The sequence below is a fragment of the Hippocampus comes genome, unplaced genomic scaffold (assembly GCF_001891065.2).
Source record: "Hippocampus comes isolate QL1 unplaced genomic scaffold, H_comes_QL1_v1.1 scaffold104, whole genome shotgun sequence".
In the NCBI taxonomy this organism is placed as follows: domain Eukaryota; kingdom Metazoa; phylum Chordata; class Actinopteri; order Syngnathiformes; family Syngnathidae; genus Hippocampus; species Hippocampus comes.
The window spans coordinates 5,494,582-5,515,824 of NW_017806072.1; the positions used below are offsets into that span (position 1 = coordinate 5,494,582).

Genomic DNA, 21,243 nt, shown 5'->3' on the forward strand with positions numbered 1-21,243 from the left:
TCTGTTTAGAAAAAAACCCACCTTTGACAGATAGTGTAAAAGTGGCTATTGACACACCCCGATATTACCTCATATTATTCTCTGACTTTTTCATGAGCAAATGGTGTTACACATTGCGGGTCTCACCATGCTCACCCCAGAGGTGTAGAAGTGGCTTTGCCAGATATATTTTCAAGTGGGAGTGACCACTCACGCAATCAAACCACGCTTTAAGGCTTGAGTCATTGTCTCTCAGCAGCGACACAATAGGGATGCTTCACCTCTGTATGAAGGAATGTTATATCCTGAGGACGTGAGGGAGAAACACTTTCCTGTGGTTTTATGGATGTGCATGCATGTCTGTCATGCACTTTCATGTGGGGGTGGAGGTTTTGTCAGGTGATGATTCTAGCAGGAACCATGTGAAGTGAATGGGACATGGTGGAGAGAAAGAAAGCAATCAAAGCACGGTAATAGACGACCCTTACAACAAACAGACAACCCGCTCACAATATCCCCTTCACACACCAACTATTACTGATAGGAACTCCAGTTGAGCTGTCAACGGCAGTGACATGGAAACTGTCTGCTGTTAAGGTAACCAGAGAGGCCAACTCCCCCAATACTACTCGGATTTGTGGATGTGCTGCACCTTTGAGGATGCTCATACAAATGCTCTTTCAGGGCCGATTGAATGTTCTCTTTTGTTTTTCTGTCTCGCCACATACGGTGTGAGACATGATCAGGTCATAGCTTCATTTTTCTTTCACACACTAAGTACACAGCAGCGGTATCTTTATTTTATTTTTTGAAGTTTAGGTGAGGGATGGTGCTTGGGTACACCATGATGTGGGATCCTTTATGTTAACATAACCAGTCTTGAAGAACACTAAATTACTTTTGACATGGGAGTATATTTGCAGTACTTCATCCCCTTCCTGTGTGGAGTTTGCATGTGCTTCCCGTGCCTGCGTGGGTTTACTCTGGGTACTCCGGTTACCTTCCACATTCCAAAAACATGCATAGCAGGTTAATGGAACACTCTCAATTGTCCCTCGGTGTGATTGTGAGCTGAAATGGTTGTTTGTCTCTATATGCCCTGCGATTGGTTGGCAATCAGTTCAGGTGTACCCCTGCTACTGCCCGAAGACAGCTGGGATAGGCTCCAGAACGGCCCCGACATTCGTGGGGAAAAGCGAATTAGAAAATTTTTGGGTGGATATATTGCGTCAATCTTGACATCAAATGAAACTTCGGTGTGCCACATGAGATGACAATAAATTGACTAATATGGTCATGCTCTACCCCCCCTCCCCCCCCAAAAAAAGGCGCAACCAACTGAAAAACTGGTAGCCACAATGCAAAAGTTAATGTGGCGCCCTGCTGTTGTGCTTTGAATTTGGATGAAAGATAAACACTTTGATATTTATGCTACATTTACAACCAACACGAAATGTTGCTTTGTTCTTGAAGTAACTATGGGGGCGTTGCTATGAGCGACTCTCCAACGAAGACAAAGTGTTCCCCCTTGTCCTCTGACAGAAAAAACAAAAGCTTGAACCTCACTAGTCAATCAGGTGGCTGGTGGTTGTGGTAAAACGTTGGCTAATGCTAAGTAGGGCTTCCACAAAGGATTATTTTGCCAGTTGACAAATCACCATTAGTCCTGATTACTCAATTAATCAGATCATATGCACCAGCAAGCAGCGGCTCTTCTTATAACTAGCATTGTCGTCGTATAAGTGAGTTGTGTGTACAAGCAGATTAACAAACAGCAAGCAGGTTTCTTAGGTGATCGCCAGATAATAAACCCCATTATTTTGTGGAAACAGCGTGACTTGTTTTAATTATTTATTTATTTTCTCTACCAAATAACTTGTGCATTCAGTAGGCATGGTATATGAACAACTATGAATCCAGTGTCTGTCTTAATTATGTGTGCACATTGGACTCAAAGTTTGATCATATAGCAAGACATTTTTATGAAGTAGCTCAGAGAGGACTCTCAGATGCTGGACTGCTGAGCACTGAGGAGGAAAGAATGGAGTGGAAATGCCAAATAAAATTAGAATTTTTTTTGTTTGTTTTTTCCTAACCAATGAAGCCATAGAGGAGTCAGCAGTGGAGTTAAGTGAGTTCAGTGAAAGAATACTTTCAGGCTGACTTGTTCTTTAGAAACAACCATACAAAAGAGGTTAAATGGCAACACACCTTTTGGCATTAGTCTTGTCACAACTTTCAGTGTTTGTCCCACTGTGGATATGAATAGCCTGGTTTTGCTTGTAGTCATGAATGTGACAGCTTAACTCATGATTCATATGCTGTATAGATAAACTACTGACCCCACTATCTTTGAGTCTTATTGATCATTAATGTGAAGGGTCATTCCATGTCAAGTCACACTTCCTCCCCAGCGACGCCTCTTAAATTTTCCTGACGTTTACATTATTGGTGCGTCAACTGAAAGAATTCTACAGTTGAGCCTGGAAGCTCAAACGGTTTTTGAATTATGGCCCGTCAAAGTTTGAGTGGCACGGTCACTTTTGGGATGCAGAAATCGCACACAAAATTTTGGACCATATTTGGAGGCCCTGTAAGACCTGAAAATTGAAATAGCTTTATATTCTGGCCCTGTGTATCAAAATCTGCACTTAAAAGTAACGTGTACTTTTTTTTTTTTTTTTTGGATAGATATTAACCGTTAAAGTAGATTTTATTTATTATTATTATTATTATTTATTTATTTATTTATTTATTTATTTTTTACATTGTGGGTGTCCATATCTTGAAAATGTTTTGTGTTCGTGTTTGATTTACTGTGGTTTACTGATATTAAGTGTTTTAAGACACTCAGGGCTTTGGTAACAGGAGCGCTCTAAATATGGCTCAAGGACAGAATTACCATTTGGAACAAAATACTTGTAAGTTTGGTTCGACTCTCACGATGACTCCCCCCCTGAAGATAGGAGGGGTGTGATTGCCATCAGACATTTTGGGAAAAGTGGTGATTTTTCAGAACAGCGTGTCTATTTTTGGTACAGTCCAATCAAGTGACAGCCACCCACCCCCGTACCCCAAACCTTACTCCCCAGTTACCAATAAACTTTCTGAGTGTCCCATGCGCTGTATGTGGTCCAAATATGTGTTTGCGAGCAACATACAGTGGATTGCTAATTTTATGTCTTTGCTGTGTGTCAAGGAATTGGAGAAAGCGCTTTCAGAGCAGGACCTGAACTTCCTTGGGGACCTTATTGCTTGTCTGCTGCAGGGATGTTACCAGCGCACTGACATTACGTAAGTTAAGACCTGATAGAAGTGATACTTATCTTTAAAGGGATTTTTAAACTAGCCATCTCATTCTTCTATTTTGTATTATGAAGGTAAGGTTTTGGCTTTTGTTTTAAACCAGTGATTCTTAACCTTGTTAGAGGTACCGAACCCAGCCAGTTCATATTCGCATTCACCGAACCCTTCATTTTTGAAAAACTAAAATATGAATTTTTACAAATTCAAGGCATAAAAAAATGCAAGTATTAAAAACAGAAAAAAGTAAATAACATCTCAAGACATAAGTATAAGGTTTTTTTTTTTTTTTTTAAATTTTTACGACATATCACGACAGTCACACGTTGACTACTGAGCGAACTAAATTTCCTGCAGCACTGACAGGACAAGCAATGTAATGTGATCATCTGCAGCCAGTAATGGCCAAGTGGGTGTGTCATAACTAATTAACATGTTGAGTCAGGTATGTCTTAACCTCCATGGCAGAGGCTCCGTCGAACCCCTGAGACCGATTCACCGAACCCCTAGGGTTCGATCGAACCCAGGTTAAAGAACCACTGTTTTAAACGCAAACGTGGTCTCCGGTATCCAGTTATACATTTGTTGAGGAAGCCAAAAACAAATCCAATTTTTTAATTACAGAATTACATCGTAACCTTACTGGAATTATAGAAATAGCATGTATATTTTTAAATATGGAAGGTGATTGGCAGAGAGTACCCCTCCAACACATTTAGTGTTACTCCCTAGATGAAGGTTCTCCATCTTATACTGTCTGCTCAAGATTGGCAAGCGGCATAGTGGTCCCAGCGGACTGATAAACAGAGGCAAGAATGAGCCAGTTCTCCACCCAGGCAACCAACATCAGTAGGACAACCTGCTTTATTGGACTGGACAGGCGCTGGCATACTGGGGGTGGCTGCTCACCACTGGCCTTTCACAGAGCTGCCCTTTTCATCTGCACGTGTTAAATGCTCGGCCGGAGAGGGGGAAGGTGGGAGGAAGGCTTTTGCCGAGAACAAGAGACAGAAAGGAAGAGCGAGATGGGGTTAGTGAGGAGGGGACCCTACAGCTGTGTGAGAAGTGCACGCTGCTCTTTCAAGATAAGCCATTTTTTTTCTGGTCCTCTTTCTCTATGTTGCCTAGATGCTCAAAACCCCTCTTGTTCTCTTCTTCTGAGTTGGAACTAAAAGGTAACGATTAATCGGCTATGCCTAACCCGTACCATTTACTGGTCCAATTTGGAGAAAGAGTAGCTACTCATGGCGAAAATATTTTTCCATCAACTTAACAGTTTTCCCAAAATAGGCTGGGTTTTTATTTATTTGTTTGTTTGTTTGTTTGTGAATTGATCTGTCAAGGGGGATTTTCAATGCGTTCAGAAGTGCAAATTGCAAAATTTTTGTTTTTATAAAATTCCCCCAACATGGCGGCACTTAGTCACATTGATAATTTTAACAACCACAAACAAAGCAAACATCTGCACAACTCTCTGTCTCTCTCTCTTTCTTTCTTTCTGTCTTTATTTATTTATTTATTTTTTGGGTAGCTGCAAATGGTGAGCGGGTGGGTACGACACTTCATTAGGGGAAAAGCAAGGAGGAGATGGATGTGATGTGTGTTATTTCATGCGTTTAAAATATTTGTGCTTTGTTCGTGCAAGAGGAAAACATATTACAGACGTACAAAAACCAAATGTATCACTCAGAGAATTTAAGGAAACCCACACTTTTAAATATACAGGTGTATAGGTACGTCGTTCCGTTGAATCACTGGCATGAAATTTCAGTGATGTATGACTTTTGGGATCTTGGCAATTCCTCAGAGTTTCAAGGAATATACTCAACCTGTCCATTATGTCAGTACTCACCCAGAAAAGACAGCTTTCCCCATCTTCGGCTGCATCGGGCAAATGTTCACAGCTCCAATCGATTCTTTTATTTTACCTGCTGCTCAGGCTACTCCTTCTTCGATTAGCTGACAGGTATAATTTAAAAATGCCCACAAATAAGCTCATATGGGCAGAAAATCCAAGGTGTGAAACGATCTCTCAAAATTACCATCATGTCTCTAATGGCACAAGTTGAGCTTTATTCGTGGAAAAAGCAGTATGGGCTGTAGAATAGGTCATTTGCATTAGCCAGGATTTTTTTTTCCAGTGCTCATTCCATGACATATTTCTTTATTTTCACACCTAAGGACAATTTAGTATTACATTAACATGCCATGCGTGTTTTTGGAACGTGGGAGGAAACCGGAGTACCCGGAGAAAACCCAAGCAGGCACAGGGAGAACATGCAAATTCCACACAGGAAGGACGGAGTGCTAACCAGTTGACCACCGTGCCGCCCCGCAGAGAGAACAAAAGTAGCCTATTAAATGACTAAAAGTATGATTGTATATACTATATAAAAGACATTTGCAACCAAAAGATTTAAAAACATTTTAATAGTTGAGGAAAGAAATAAAAAGTAGTTTTCTGAAATTATGAAAAGGCTATAAAGTGAAATTGATTTTTAAAAGGCTGAAAAGACTTTAGCTTAATCAAATGAATGGGAACAGTCTTGGAGTCTTTGTATGTCACAATATGCTGGAAGGCTTTGGAAAAGCATTTCCCACGGCCGCTTTATTCTGTTTTTTGATAAATATAAGGCACCATTTGATTGTTTTTATCTTAGTGTTGTACAATTGCTGTGCAGAAGACTACTGGTGACTCAGACCCGATGTTACACAACATTAGAGCGAGCATTTTCTGAGAAAAACAACAACAAAATGCATATTCACCATTCAGCACTTTAGTCCCCAGGTAGTCACCAGCTATCTGGATGACATCATCAGCTACCGGTGGGAGCTAGAAGAGGGGAAGCCCAACCCACTTCGAGAGGAGCCCTTTGAAAACTTGCCCCCTCGCACTCAGGTGGAACTGCTGCACCGTCTCTGCGATTATCGTCTGGATGCTGCTGATGTCTTTGACCTATTGAAGGTACACTACATTTTTCAGGATACCGTTGTAAAGTCCAACATTTGAGTTTCATCCTTGTTAATGCAATATGTTGTTGTAGGGTCTTAAAAGTGCCACCTTGTCCAATTGTATCAAAACAGCTGACAAGAATTAAAGTCAATTTAAGTTAGATTGAGTGGAATATAAGGTAGGTTTTAGGTAATTAGAATGAAGAAAATGTAGCATATTAAGATGCCGAAAAAAAGTCATTTATATTTGACTTTCCTAAAGGTGCACATTCCCTGGTGTTTGGATCAACTCAATCAGAATATATAACCCCAATTCCAATGAATTTGTCTAAAATGTAAATACAAATAGAATACAATTATTTTCAAACTATATTCAATTGAATAGACTACAAAAAAAAGATCTTTAATGCCCCCCCCACCCCCAAATATGTAATAAGGGCACATTTACCCTCGTTAAATCACAGCACTCAGCAAGTGTTGAAGACCTGCGGGCACTACCGGTATTTGTTGAGGCTTAGTACATGGAGTTCTTTCACATTTTTGCTTGATGAATACCTTCAGTTGTTCAACAGTCCACATTAGTGTTGCACCAAGTAACAGTAACGAACCGTGATATTCAGCCGGCAAAAATTAAGTGGTACAATAATTTTCCAGCCAAGGAACTTGGATAGAAAAAAAAATACTGCGAAAGCCCTCCAACCTTGTGTCAAGAGGGGCTGGAGCACAGCATGTCAGGTCTCCCAAGACGCACAAATACAGAAGGCGGAGGTGGCGGGGTCACTATGGGACTGTTAGGCCACCACATAGCTAGCTACCGACCTACGCTTCCCCAAACGAGCCAGCACACATTTTTTCCACTCAAAATAATTCTGTTGCACCACAGTTCCAAAGCAAGATCTGATTTTCATTGGTTGATTCATATTAATTTGTCTATATCATTGTGTGTGTCAGATTCATGTTCTTACAGGAACCACAGTGAATAATGCTTTCATTACCAAGGGTTTTACCTCTACTTTTGTCCATGCGTGTAAATGCAGATATTGACATTCAAAGTCAAATCATTACATATTAATTTACCCCTTTCGACCAGTTCCTTCTTGAAACTTGTAGCATTATTTCTACTTGGGAAGAATGTGATATCGTCTGACATTTTTGAGGTGGCAGTGGTCAGCATGTGGGAAAAGTTCCTTATCAGCATGCTGTCTCACACCTGCATTATGATCCACCACTGTAAAAGGCTGAACGGACTGAATGACATCTAGAATTGAGTGAAGTGATGGTGTCCTTTGCTGCCATCAGGGACTGGATGCAGACAGTCTGAGGGTAGAACCCCTTGGGCAAGATGGAAATGGGGCTCTCTACTGGTATTTTTATGGCACTCGTATGTACAAAGAGGAGGTACTCATGAGAGAAGTGGAGAAAATCAGGTAAACACCTCTCTTTATTCTCCTGATTCCTTATCGAAAAGACATAATTTGTTCAGAAACATTCCGATGTTATATTACATATTTGGTAATTGGTCATATTGGGAGTTAGGCTTTTTAAGGATTACATTCAGTTGATGCTACCTCTCTTACAGTGAAAATCCTGAGTTAACATTGCCAGAGAAAAAGAAAAGAGGAAGACCACCGAAGAAAAAAAGAGTTGAAGACCCTGACCTAAGGTGAATTTTTTGTTTTTGTTGTTGTCCGTGTTAATATGTATCTGTATATGAACGAACCGAATTCCAATGAAGTTGGGCCGTTGTGTTAAACATAAATAAAAACAGAATACAATGATTTGCAAATCATGTTCAACCTATATTTAATTGAATACATTAAAAAGACAATATATTTGATGTTCTAATGGATACACTTCATTGTTTTTCACAAATAATCAATACTTTTGTAATTTATGGCATGTGCCCAAAAAACTGGGACAGGTGGAAAAAAGACAAAGTTGAGGAATTTCATCGAACACTTGTTTGGAACATCCCACATGTGGGAATAGTTGGATGCCATGATTGTTTTGAAAAGGAGTGAATTGCTCAATGATTGATTTGTACAATTACTGTTTTGATATACTTTACTATTTCAGAACTTGCTGTTTCATATTTGTATGTCTTTGTAGTGAGGCAGAAAGTGAAGAGAATGCAGAAAATGGAATGGATGATATACCTCCTGCTAAAGGTATGTATACGTACAGTACATTAACAGCTATGTACTTGTTGCTTTTTTTGGTACCTGTTTAACCAACACCTACGTGTGGCTCAAATGCCTTTGTGCTTTTGGCTTCTAGTAGGTCGTAAGCGAGGCACCTGGTCCCTTGTGTGCGAGACAGAAGAACAGTGGGTTAACTTGGCAGAAAGCATAAAGGATAAGCTCTCACCCCAAGACCGCCACCTCTACCGGGTCATCAGCCAGAATTTTCTGCCTGAGATACGCAACATGATTGAACACAAGGTCAGATACCAAAAGAATCAATACCATTAGTTCACAGTACAGTGTTTCACAAGGTCTGTAGCATTGCAATGACAATTGAATCATATCTGAATTTATGTACATATGTGAAATGGTGAATTTTCAAGACAAAGACTTGAACAAAATTGGTATGAAAGACAGCATTTTTTTTTTTTTGGCAGGGTTGGGATTCGTAGACTACACAGATCTGATTGGCTGCATCGGGTCTGCAGATAATTTTTTTTTGTGATCTTTTGTCGTGTAATAATTTGTAGATCAATCAATCAAGTCATTGATTGGATCGGCAAAATAAGACATTACAGCAAAGAGAATCTTGTTCATTCCCGGGAAGCTCTGTGCAGCCATCAATATTAATCCAAGGTATCTGCCTATCGACTCATTCATTTTCCAGTATTTTTTAATATTTATTTATTTATTTTGAGGAGAATTCTTAGGGTTTAATTATTTTTCTGAATGTAGTAATATGCAAATTTTGGTTTTAGTTAGAGTGCTGTGAAATAGTATTTACCCCCTTCCTGATTTCTGTGTTCTTTGTATATTTATCACAGACAAACATTTCAGTTCATCAAATCAATTTTAATATCATACAGGGACTACCCAAGATAATATAAAATGCAGGTTTAATACCAATTTGAGGAACAAAAAAAAAATCTGTGTGATAAATATGCAAAGAACACAGAAATCAGGAAAGAGGGCAAATACTTTTTCACGCCACTGTACGTGGTCCAGTCCAGTCCCAAACACCCGCTAATAGCAGAGGTCAACTGTACAGAAACTAAACAAATTGTTCAAATAGATTCGATAGATTGGTCTGATCAGATAGGTCGGGGTCGGCAACACGCGGCTCCAGAGCCACATGCGGCTCTTTAGCGACATCTAGTGGCTCCCTGGAGCTTTATTAAAATGTTTGAAAATGGAAAAAGATTTTGATAGTAGGCTAATATAGCTCAAATAGATATAGATACATGTTGCAGCTCTGAAAAAGGAGAGCTGTGGTGTTGGTTTTTTAAAACGTACACTTTATTTATGCTTTTAACAGTCTCGACAAAGACACATCTGCGTCCGACTCCGTGCCTTCTCTCCTCTCGTTTGACTCGAGAGATGTTCAAAGACAGCCTCTGAAAAACGGAAATTAATGGTCACTTCAATAATAATGCACCAAAACAAAAAATCAAGCGAGGAAATTACAAAATAAATTCTATGGGGGCGTTTGTGAGCACACAACAAAGGAATGAATAACAAACAATTCTGAGACAGTCCAGTCTCCTACATACATACAGCATGTGTTTCCGTCATTGTAAGTTTTATAGAAGGTTTTTATTTTTTTGCGGCTCCAGACATGTTTTTTTTGTCCTATATGGCTCTTTCAACATTTTGGGTTGCCGACCCCTGGGATAGGTGATCGGTTATCGTTTTTTTGTTTCATTACGTTATTTTAACTGTGCTTCCGTCATCGCTTCCATCAATAGATTTCATCGGTCCGTCAGTCAAAAAAAAAAAAAAAGTCAAGTCAAGCACAGGGGTGTCAAACTCATTTTTGTCGCCGGCCTGATCATAGTGACTGTTTCCCCTGGAGGGCTGTTACGAATGTGAAAACATAAAATGAAGTCAAGAATAATGGTTCATTCAACGATCATTTAAGTTGGTGTAATAAGGGGCTTGGTAACAAGACAATGCTGACAATATTTCGCATATTTATTACGTATGAGAAATTGAAATTTTGGTACAAATTTGAGAAAGCATCAAGGAAGTTGCCATGTTTGATTTGCTTTTGCGGGCCACATTAAATAATGTGGTGGGCCAGATCTGGACCCCGGGTCTTGACTTTGACACCCGTGGTCTAGCAGATCAAAAATCCAATGTTATTAAAATGGTAAATGGAATGCATTATTTATCAGTACATCTACATCATATGGTGACTGCCCAACCACACATATTTCACTCACATTTTACATAACATCTCTTTAACTGGTGGCTTCCTGCAGCTGTTTTAACTCCTAAAATCCTTCCTTAATTTGAAGTTTAAAATGGCTTACCTGAGTAAAATCCAATCAAAGTAGCTTCTCCTGCCTTTCAATGCTCAGCATTTTGCTCGTTCTCCCTCTTCTACTCAATGCTTTTTGGTTCATTGGTGGATTACATCTCTTTGCAGCAGACCGCCATCTATATAGGAAGCACAAAGTGCTTCTATACACAGTCAAACCTCGGTTTTCGTCCATAATCCGTTCCAGAAGGCTGTTCGAAAACCGAATTGTTCGAAAACCAAAACCACGCTCTTTTTAAAAAAAAAAAAAAAAAACATTATTGAACACGTCTGCTCACAATGGAAAGCGACACGAGGAAGCGTCACTTCCTCGTCTACCCAAGGAAGGCGAGAGGAGTCAAGTGGTGCATTCAAGTGCGCTCAGTTTGTTCGAGAACCGAAATTTGTTCGTCATCCGAGGCATAAAAAACTCGAAATTTTTGGTCAAAAACCGAATTGGTCGAGAACCGAGACGTTCGAAAACCGAGGTTTGACAGTATAGTCAATAGAAGCAACTCTTCTCAGATTCAATTGAGAAGTCAGAGAAGATGCCGTTTTCGCCTTTAGACGCGTTTGGTGATTCGAGCTCTTGTGTTGAGTTGTTGAAACTGAATCCTGGAGTTTTCCTGATTTGAGTTCAGCCTATAGTTAGCTCAAGAGAAATATGTTGATTTAAGCGTCTTTCCTTTTATAGTGCTAGGCTTATGTTTGTGATGTTACTGTAATATCATCCATAATATTGCGATTTCCGTTGTTAGATTTGCAGAACATGATTATTATATTTTTATCCACCTCCACATAAATTTGGCTGAGCTCTTTCCATCAGTAGTCAGTGAAGCAGACGTCTGTCAGTGGCGGACTGAGAGGTCCATCGGTACTTCACCCAGTTAGTGATGATTACACTGACTGATGAAACTCCACTTCCATCAGTGCTTAGTGCATCATTTTTGGGAAGTTTGCTGTCAATTGTCTATCTGTGACACACTGACAGATCATTCCGTCAGTCTGACGGAATGCCCACGTCTGATTTTTAAAACCGGTCCTTCTTTGTACAACTGTATTCCCTTTAAGACTAAATCAGTAGAGTACTGTTTCTAAGATTATGTTACATGTTGAAGGCTTAGATTTTTTTTCCCTTTTGAATTAGTTGTGGTCTTTTCAAACATATGCATTTATTATGAGAATTACATTCTTTAATTGCTATCACTTGTATATGTGTCGTATGTTTTAATTGGAAAATAAAATGCTCAACAAAATTGTAATCGCTCACTCACGTTAGCCTTTCTTAGTTGGGACTCCCAAGTGATTCAGAATAAATCCAGCTGGCCCTAATGCCCTCCCCCGTGTAGGATTATTACCAACAAGAGGACCATTTTTAGCATTGTCGCTATTTGTTGTTGTGTGTTGTTTTGTTGTTGCTGTTTTTTTTTAAACAAATTTTTGCTCGAGGGATAAAAAGTCTGTGAATATAACAGTGTCTCTCAGTCAGCTAGATTGAAGACACAAATTGCTCCTGATTGCTGATAAGGCTCGCAAACATGCACATCATGGACAGGCACAGTTGTGCTTCTTTTTATATACTTAGTGCAAAGAATGTGTGTGCATAATGTGTGTGGTTGGGGGGGCAGACATGTCAAATACAGTGTCCTTATCCTTTTGAATCTAGCCCTCCATGTGTCTTGATTTGCCGTCACCAGTCATTTCATGTACAGTGACAGCAGGCAGGGGCTCACCTTGAAACAGGATGAAGCCTCTTGAATGACAGCTTTGTTGTGCTGCGGGATCCTCTCCGCCTAAGTGGTTACGCTGGAGGTCATTTTGTTTGTGCTTCTTGAATGGGTAATACAATCCAATGCTTGCTTTACATACAGTATATATATTATTTTATCATATGTTAAATTATTAGGTTATAGAAAGTTGTAGGAGGCTATTGCATCAGAGAAAATTTAGAAAATGGTAATATTTTCAAAAAAATTATATATACATATATATATATATATATATATATACACACACACACACACACACACACATGGCTGTCAAATATCATAAATTCCATAATCTCATGTTAAAGAAATAAATGGAAGTTAACAAGAATACTGTGCCACGTCAGTAAGCCCTTTTGGGTTCTTTCTACATTATTACAGCTTTTAAGTAAACATTACTTTATATATGTAGTTACTTTGTTTGCATGGTATGGGTGTTTTTCAGTATAAAGTTTAATGTTAATATTTTAATATTAGAATTTTTAATTTAATATTTTAGCATTTGACACGTGGGCTTTACATCTTGTTCAAGCAATACCGTATCGAATAATTTAAATTGGCACGCAAAATTGCGTTAAGTGGATAAAATTTTAAAATTAAAAAAAGATGTTGATTTTTATTTCTTCGGGCCAGTGAATTTGGGGTGGCCTGACACTGTCACCTCACTTTTGTGGCCACAGGCCATTGTGTTGCTGTTACTGCAGAACCCTATGTGCACAGCTGAGAAAATTTATGCAGACCATATAATTCAGGTACTCATACCTTTTTTTCTTTTGGGCACCATATTCATATTTCAGGTTTTTGACAAGCCATCTTTAGCCTGCATGTTGAAGTAGGAGTCTACTCCCTTTCCTTAGACTGAATACATGGTTTGACTTTTTGTCTGGTAAAGCTTGGCTGTCACCCCCAGGGAGATTTGAGGGAATGTTGGCAGCAAAAGAGGGAAGGGGGATCTGGGGGAGGGACAAAGCCTGTGACCTCTCAATACTCACAGCTCCTTCACCCCAAGTCCCCGGGGCCTGTGTGGCTTTCTGTCCATCTTGAAGGCTCAATCACTTGTTTTTCTTATCATTTCCTGATATTTTCATTTGGCTTTTCATGATCAGGATTTTTGGGGCTGATCTGCAAGTTAAAAAAGTAAAATAATAATAATTGGAATGAAACAATAATCAATCCTATCACAAGATGGAGCAATATGTCTATGTAAATAACTGATTTGCTGTATGTATTTGGTTTTTTGTTTATTTTTAATGTAAAAGGGAACACTGTATAGTAATGACCATTTACATGTAAGAATGGCAGATAATATCTGTTGGCTCATTAACCTCTGTCGTTCCTAGGCAGCTTGTAATAGAAGTATAATTGTGTACTGTTTACTGAGTATCACCAGAACTATTCTCAAGCATTTTTACAAATGCTTTGTAATGCCCCAAGGAAAGTAAAAAGGGGGGGGCGCAAGTGTGATTTGAATATAAAATATTTATTCATCAGCAAACGAGCAGAATGTGATATTTTGTAAAAATGTAGCTACATCCAAAACATGCAATGGAAAACACAATTAATATTTAAGTTGGAATCCTTTTCAAAAACATTTTGAGCGAATAACTTGTAGATTTATAAGTCATAACTCCTGCATGACTCAATTTTAGTGGGACACTGAAATTGTACAGCAGTCTTATTCTGTATTGATAGACATTGTGCGTGTGTGTGTGAAGGTAGTGAGAGCGTTATGAAGTCAGGTTATCACATTAAGCGACAGCTGCACATATTTGTTTCATTGTGCTGTCATTGTCGGATGCGACATTTTGAAGCCGACTGGAATATTTTTTACAACGCACAATATGCTTTGTCGTAATGTTTCCTTTCAGTTCATGAGACTTTACACCAATCTAGATTGAGATCATCATTAATTTGTATTTCATGCAAAATGGCTGCTTAACTGTAACACATGATTTGTGCAATCTTTCAATGATGTCATTGATCACAGTAAAAACAACCTCATTCACTCTGGGGGCTGTATGTTGCTTTAATCATAAATGTATGCGTTAAGCCTCAGATAGTCTAATCTTGAACTTTTAATCCTTGTTTCAGGAGCGTGAGCAGAAACTGAAGCTTGAGGATCCAACCCCATTCCGTGCATCTCAGCGTTTCTCTGAAAAACACATGAACCAAGAGGAGCAGGCATGTGTGATGGTTTTAATTTTTTTTCTGCGACAGTAACGGAGTAGCATCCATTTGTGAAACCGTTGTCATGTTTTGATGCATGTCCACTAGCTAATAGAGCAACCATGTCTGTCAGGTTCTGATGTTGCTGTTCTTTGAATTAAGGACAATGTGAATGCCACAGCTGAGTTTGAGAAGAGAAATGATGAGGAGCTGGACAGGCAGGTCTTGCTGGCTGAGCAGAGACGAGAAGAAGAAAGGCTTCAGCAGGAACGACGACAGCGAGAGAAAATGGAGAAGCTCAAAGCTGTGGAGGGTAGGATGATTGGAACACACCTAGTATGTAAAAAGGTTTCCAGAGATGTTAATGCACTTTTGGAACCTGCGGAATGAGTCTTCATTTTAATGAACCTTGTTGCCAAACATAAAATTGAAGCAAATTTGAAACAATGATTTCACATTCTTTCATCCGCGATGAGTTTTCATCACGTGATATTTGCAACAAATAGATCAAATGCACCCTTCATTCAGGCTTTCACATGACCAGCTTCCACTTTTAGTTTGTCTATTAACTTGAAAATCTGCCAAAGCACAGGAACATTTGTATCATTGTGCAGTGTTACTGACTTAGACTAGAACAGGCAAAATTCAGCGCCATGATCAATCTGCCTCTCTCTGTTATCTGTCAAGGGTTAATGAACTGCTGATTGTGTTCTAGTTGAGCAGCTCTATTAATGTCTTATAGATGAAGCGCTAGACCTCGACTGTTCTGTATGGATTACACATGTGGAATCCTCCTTCGAACGTCTTTAATCCACACAACAGAAGGCTGGCATGCCTTTCATGTTGCAAGAAAGTCGCGATACATGTGCACTCTTAGCTCTGTGTTTGCTCTTTTGATCAACTCTGCCTTAGACAACTTCGCAAAATTGTTCCTCTTCCATCTGGGCTCCATATATTGAAATGGCAAAAACATTTACCCTCTTAGCAACCTAGTTTTTAGCATGCAAACTCAAGAGGCCAAAGGCTAAATATGTTTTGCTTCTGTCCTGTTAGTTTTGTCTGTGATTGGCCCTATGTTGAGAGCGCTCTCGCACTCTTGCTCTCTTTTGCCCGGATGCTGATTGTTTTTCTCTCATTGTCACAGTCTCTCACTCATTCTGTGCCTCATTCTCTCTCTCGCTCCCCCCCCCCGCCCCTTCGCTTTGTCTCCCAGAGCGGGCCAGGAGACGGAAGATGCGAGAGGAAAAGGCTTATCTGTTGTCTGAAGGAAAAGACCTCCCACCACAACTTAAGAATTTCGAGCCTTCTTCACCTGTACTCAGAACACGGACTGCTAAAGATTTGTATGAGGCTTTTATAAATTTACAAATGAATAATTTGCATGGAACTTGACTGTTAATAAGCTTGTGTTGTCTTTCAGCTTTGACATGGAAGATGACTACACGGGTTTGTACAAAGGTATACTTGCAGAGATGCTAAATGTTAGTGTCTGCAAATGCATTTAGTCATCTCTGATCTCTACTCTCCCTTCCTAGTGCTGGAAGCCTTGAAGGCTCATAAAGATGCATGGCCTTTCTTGGAACCTGTAGATGACTCCTATGCTCCCAATTACCATGACATAATCCAGGTACAAAAACAATGTAATGATCGTTTGATGGGAGAACTTGTAAGTTTTTGAAAAATCTTTCTTGTCTCCTCAGACTCCCATGGACCTTTCCACCATTGAGAGGAAACTCAATGATGGAGAATATCTTGCAAAGGAGGAGTTTATTTCTGATGTGAAGCTCATTTTTAAAAACTGCATTGAGTACAACGGAGAAGATAGTGGTAAATGAAAACATCTATTCACATACCCACACAAACACGAACAACATGAGAGTCAACCATGGTTAGGTATGACGGCACAAACGAAAGCGATGTACTTAATGTTGAAATGGGGCTAAGGGCTAGGGCAGCCTTGACAGTGATTAATGAGGAATGACTGAGCAGTGCTCCAATGCTCAGGAGTAACTGAGCCCTGCGGTGTCAAGAGAAACATTCCAGCCCCAAAGCCCCCCTTCTAGAGCTATCCATTCTATGGACTACTTCCCCTAGGGATGGGGGTAAGTGGGAGTGGTGACGTTGGACCCCGGTATAGGAGAGGATGGGAGGAGCAGGGGTCAACATTTGCCCTCTGACCTATTGCAATGATCAGTGTTGGCCTGAATGCATTCTAAATGCAGGAGAATCTGTGTGCTGTTGTATATTTTTCTTTGTAAAGATAAAAGGTTATGGTCGGGCTGAATGGGCTACATGCTTGTTTTGTTTGAGTCTGGGTGGTGCACAAGAACTGATTTTGTCAAAAATGTTTAGTTAATTATCCACGCTTTTGTGTCTGCTTCCCTTCCAGAATATACTGTGATGGCAGAGTCTCTTGAGCGCTGTTTTAACCGGGCCCAGTTAAAACACTTGCCGTCAGAGGAGGGTGACACTGATGAAGAATTTTACATCAGCAAAGAAGACAAGGAGCGCAAGGAAAAAAAGCGAAATCGAAGCACGAAAAATTTGGGACCTGAAAGTTTAATCAAGGCCACCGAGGAGGTGCAGCGTAAACGAAGTGTGCAGGGTGGCAAAGGCCAGAGGCTGTTGGAGGACCAGGTTAGCAAGCCAGTGCGACCCCTGACACAGTCTCATTGGAGCTTTCCTTCGAGCCAGCAACACCGACATGGAGACATCAGGGGCATGTACCACCCAGCACAACGGGTATATTTTCATTCGTCACAGTATTTAATTTTACATGTTTACGAAGTCTGCCATTTTCATTTCTTTTTCATCTGGCCAGTTACATCGTCCTCATGGGCCGCACATGTACACTCATAGTATGGGCATGGATCCTCGTTTTGCCTACCCAGGTCACATTCCAAGGCATGGAGATCCCAGCTTGAATCGTTTGCCCCACAACTTTAGCATGCAGGTACAAAGTTTTGTCAACTTACCATGTTTTTGGGAAAATTGTCTGAAAGGGCATGGTAATTGGGAGGCAGGACTGTCTAGGCTCGTTCAGATTAAAAGTATATTTTACATTACTGCTAAAACAAAATACAGTCTACCTGTATATAGGGGGATTGAACGACTAAAGATATTTTTATAGCTGACACTCATGTCATGAAAATAGAGTTACAGTTGATTAATCAATGATGTCATTGAATCAAGCATCTGCTTTCACAATAATCAAAACAAAAAGTCAATTGCGCATTTTCTGACGTTATGGGAAAACCCAGTTACTGAATGATAAACCTGAAGCAAAGGTTTTATCAAAAAGTAAAAATACGACAATATAACGGGTGAGCAGCTGTTGAATGTAGTAGTAGCCGAGAATCCTACAGAACACTATTGAATAATCGAGGTCAGTATTCGGATAAATTGTATTTTTGCTTGGTTGAAGACCAATTATGAAAACAAGAGAAAATGAGACATTTCTCTTGATAATGAGCAATGAAGCGACTTACTTTTTGTAATGTGAAGTTTTCATTTCTTAAATTCATGTTGTGCATCGAAGCAAACTATTTTCTTGTCTATAAATGGTTTCATTGGGGAAATTTCAAACACAAATATACTTAGCATTTCTTGCATCAAAAAAAGCATCAGGCATTAATTAAAGTGTCATATCATTTGTACCACTTGAGCACTGAGCATTTTAGCATATGAGAATAAAACAGGAAGGTTCATGGCTGTGTGCTTATTAGATTAGAACAGCTAACAAGGAATAAGACAATATTGTTTGTTTAATAGTTATGAAAGTGTTCAAACTAAAATGAATACAACTCGAGGGGAAACAAATTACCTTCATTCAACATCACCAAAACCCTACAAAATACAGTGTATAGCCATTTAGAGTACTACACTGGCTGCATGTCACATATTGCCAAGTGGACCCTGATGACCTTATGATGTAATTGTGGTTGTGGGCATACACTGAGCTCGTCACCTTAATAACAAAGCTGATGCAAATTTGATAGGAGCAGGTTTTGTGCAGGGACCTTTGGAGTGTGCTTAAAGTTGAAAACTGCACAACTTTTCCCCCCCCCAAAAACATTGTAAATGTGCGAAAAATTCTTGAAAAATTTGTGGCTATCGAATTTGAATGTAGAGATGTAAGTTGGGGAGAAAGGCCTGGACAGGGTTACTGTAGAAAGATTGCATTTTCTTTTAGGCTGGTAATAAGCTACAAAGAAATTGTGAAAATGCTGGCATTGCAGGCTATTGAAGAGAACGAACTACTAAACAACACTTGTCTTTAAGGATGCCGGGCACTGAGGTCTCCAGCAAAGGTGTACGCCATTTGCTTACCCAGATAAAAGATCAGTGCTGTTCATGTGAATTTAACCTACAAATTAGTATTTTGTGCACCAATTATATCTATTAGATGGCCACACATTAGCATGTAGTGTCCATGTTGTATTTATATTCTGGCCAAAAATAAAAATTGCTAAAAAAAAAATTTTAAAAATCACATGTAATGTCTGGAACTCTGTTGATGTTCGCTGATCTGTTCTCTGGAACTCGATTTCTTTTCATTTCATAGAAAAAACAATGGAGAAAATCCTGATTTGAAAAGGTGATCCGGCTCACTTTCTCCATTCAGAGCATAACATCCCTTCTCTGCCCTCAATTACTCTGTGATAGCAAAAATTGCTGTGCAAATTGTAATGCAAACCTGCTAATTTTGAGTCTTGTAATGGGTGTTCCAAACGGAGGTCTTTCGACTCGCATGTCTGCTCCAATTGCCACACTATAATACTCTGTGATGCAGCAAAATGTCCAGCCTACAAGGCAAAGCAGTCTTTACACGTACGTATAGGTCAGAGATTATGAACATAGATAATTGCGTTTGAAGATTATGAAAAGAAGATAGTTGTGGCTGACAAGAGTGTTAGCTTTGCTAGCTTGGCTTTTCTGATCACCGGTAGTCTTTAAAAGATTGATACCAGTGAGATGTCTAATAATGAATAACTTAAATTGTCATAGCAGCTTTTGGCTACAACTCATACTAACGTATTTAAACACAGACCCTGACGTCAAGTGTTGTAAGACAGGATATCGGGGCAGGCGCCAAAAAAAAAAAAAAAAAGCATTTCTTTGACTGTTTGGATTTACACTTGTCCTTTTATTCCCTGAGGCTAAGTTTAATTTTTGGCCAAATATTTGGTGGTTGTTGCCGCAAACACTTATACAATGAATAAAGTCAGTATTAGCACAAAGTTCTTGTCTGTGTATTGACATTTTGGAGACAAAGGTGGAGTTGTCCTCATTCTTCACCACGTATCCCGTGGTACCACTGGTGAGACTTTTAAAACAAACAGCGAGCAAGGCTAACTGGTATGCTCATCTGCCTTCAACAATTTTCATATATGAAGACTGTCTCCTTGGAGGCCGGGCATTTCACTGACTTGTCAACTAATTGGTTCAATTTCTCACATACAGGTTATTTTAAATCCTGTTCTACTTTTGGTTTGCTTTCAGCATCACATGGGCCATAGGTATCCACTGAGCCCCGATGGTAACCACACTCTTCACCAGCAGCAGCACCCGTATATGGGTCCAACTCATGGTCCATCTCTGGGCCCCCGTCCAATGGCCCTTCAACTTAGACCTCCTCCTGAAGCCAGCATATACCCGTCCCACTACTGTTCAGAGAGACACACGATGCACCCTATGGGGAACCAGTTATCAGGGCCTCAACAGCACAATTACACAGGCTTGAGGTCTCCTGGTATGGGACTGTCTAACATTTGGACTACTTTGAATCACCAGCGGCCAGAGAGACCTAGTGGAATGCACATGCAAGACCCTAGTTTGGTCAACCAGCACAATTTGAGTTATGGAGGGGAACAACCTCCAATCGGACACAAACCTTGGCCGGAAGCTGCTGGATATCCCCATCCTCCTCCTAATGCACAATACCAAATTTCTACAGCGGCGGTCAGCTCCCCTGGCCCTGTGCAGCAACGACCCCCTCTAACCTGTTCAGACTCCTCCACCAAGACACGGTTAGCCTCCATGTTAGAAAGTCCAGAAATGCTAGCTCTACAGCAGCTGTCAGCCTTCTCGAGACCTCCTGCTGGTTCCCCCCATGAGGACATGGGCCACTTTCAACAGTCCAAGTCCCCCTCAGGGACTGGCAGCATCCCAACTCCTCCCTCTCAGCAGCCCCCCCCAGCCCCCGAGGTTCAGCTGCAATGTCCCGCTGGAGACAATGGGCCAGACAGCCAGTCTTCCTCACAGACAGCCATTCAGCACAAAGGTAGATCGAACTTAATTTTTTTGTTTGTTTGATTGATTGTTTTTTGTACCGCTTCTGGTTACCAAAAAACAATCTGATTATTATAACAGTAAATTGTTTGTATCACGCCCTCCTCTAGGCGTCATTTTATGTCATCACAAAATGTCTATTCTGTTGAAATTCTTTCTCCCAGTCAAAACCTTAATGTTTGCTTTTAGATTACAAAACTCAATGGAATGTTACCTATCATGTTCATTCGGTCAAAGGGAATCAACATGCCATATTACAAAATTATGTTTAGTGTCTTGCATTCATCCTACCATAATTTTTTTT

At 40.0% G+C, this 21,243-nt stretch overlaps 1 protein-coding gene and 1 long non-coding RNA gene across 5 annotated transcripts in view; both read left to right on the forward strand.

The window, feature by feature from the left end:
• cecr2 (CECR2 histone acetyl-lysine reader) overlaps window positions 1–21,243 on the forward strand; it is a 38,842-nt gene that overhangs the window by 12,241 nt on the left and 5,358 nt on the right. The window contains exons 2-16 of one of the 4 annotated variants that reach the window (XM_019893975.1): window positions 3,179–3,273; window positions 6,064–6,247; window positions 7,534–7,661; window positions 7,814–7,897; window positions 8,344–8,402; window positions 8,512–8,675; window positions 14,574–14,663; window positions 14,811–14,961; window positions 15,862–15,991; window positions 16,069–16,106; window positions 16,184–16,275; window positions 16,349–16,475; window positions 17,038–17,390; window positions 17,470–17,601; window positions 20,151–20,931. In XM_019893975.1, the coding sequence (XP_019749534.1) occupies window positions 3,179–3,273; window positions 6,064–6,247; window positions 7,534–7,661; window positions 7,814–7,897; window positions 8,344–8,402; window positions 8,512–8,675; window positions 14,574–14,663; window positions 14,811–14,961; window positions 15,862–15,991; window positions 16,069–16,106; window positions 16,184–16,275; window positions 16,349–16,475; window positions 17,038–17,390; window positions 17,470–17,601; window positions 20,151–20,931 (2,608 nt within the window). Of the gene's footprint in view, window positions 1–3,178; window positions 3,274–6,063; window positions 6,248–7,533; window positions 7,662–7,813; window positions 7,898–8,343; window positions 8,403–8,511; window positions 8,676–14,573; window positions 14,664–14,810; window positions 14,962–15,861; window positions 15,992–16,068; window positions 16,107–16,183; window positions 16,276–16,348; window positions 16,476–17,037; window positions 17,391–17,469; window positions 17,602–20,150; window positions 20,932–21,243 lie in introns of those variants that run through there. The other 3 variants (XM_019893976.1, XM_019893978.1, XM_019893977.1) reach the window with 3 other exon arrangements.
• LOC109530354 (uncharacterized) lies at window positions 9,346–10,210 on the forward strand. The gene is made up of 2 exons (XR_002171000.1): window positions 9,346–9,516; window positions 10,092–10,210. It is a non-coding gene; the product is annotated as an uncharacterized LOC109530354 (long non-coding RNA).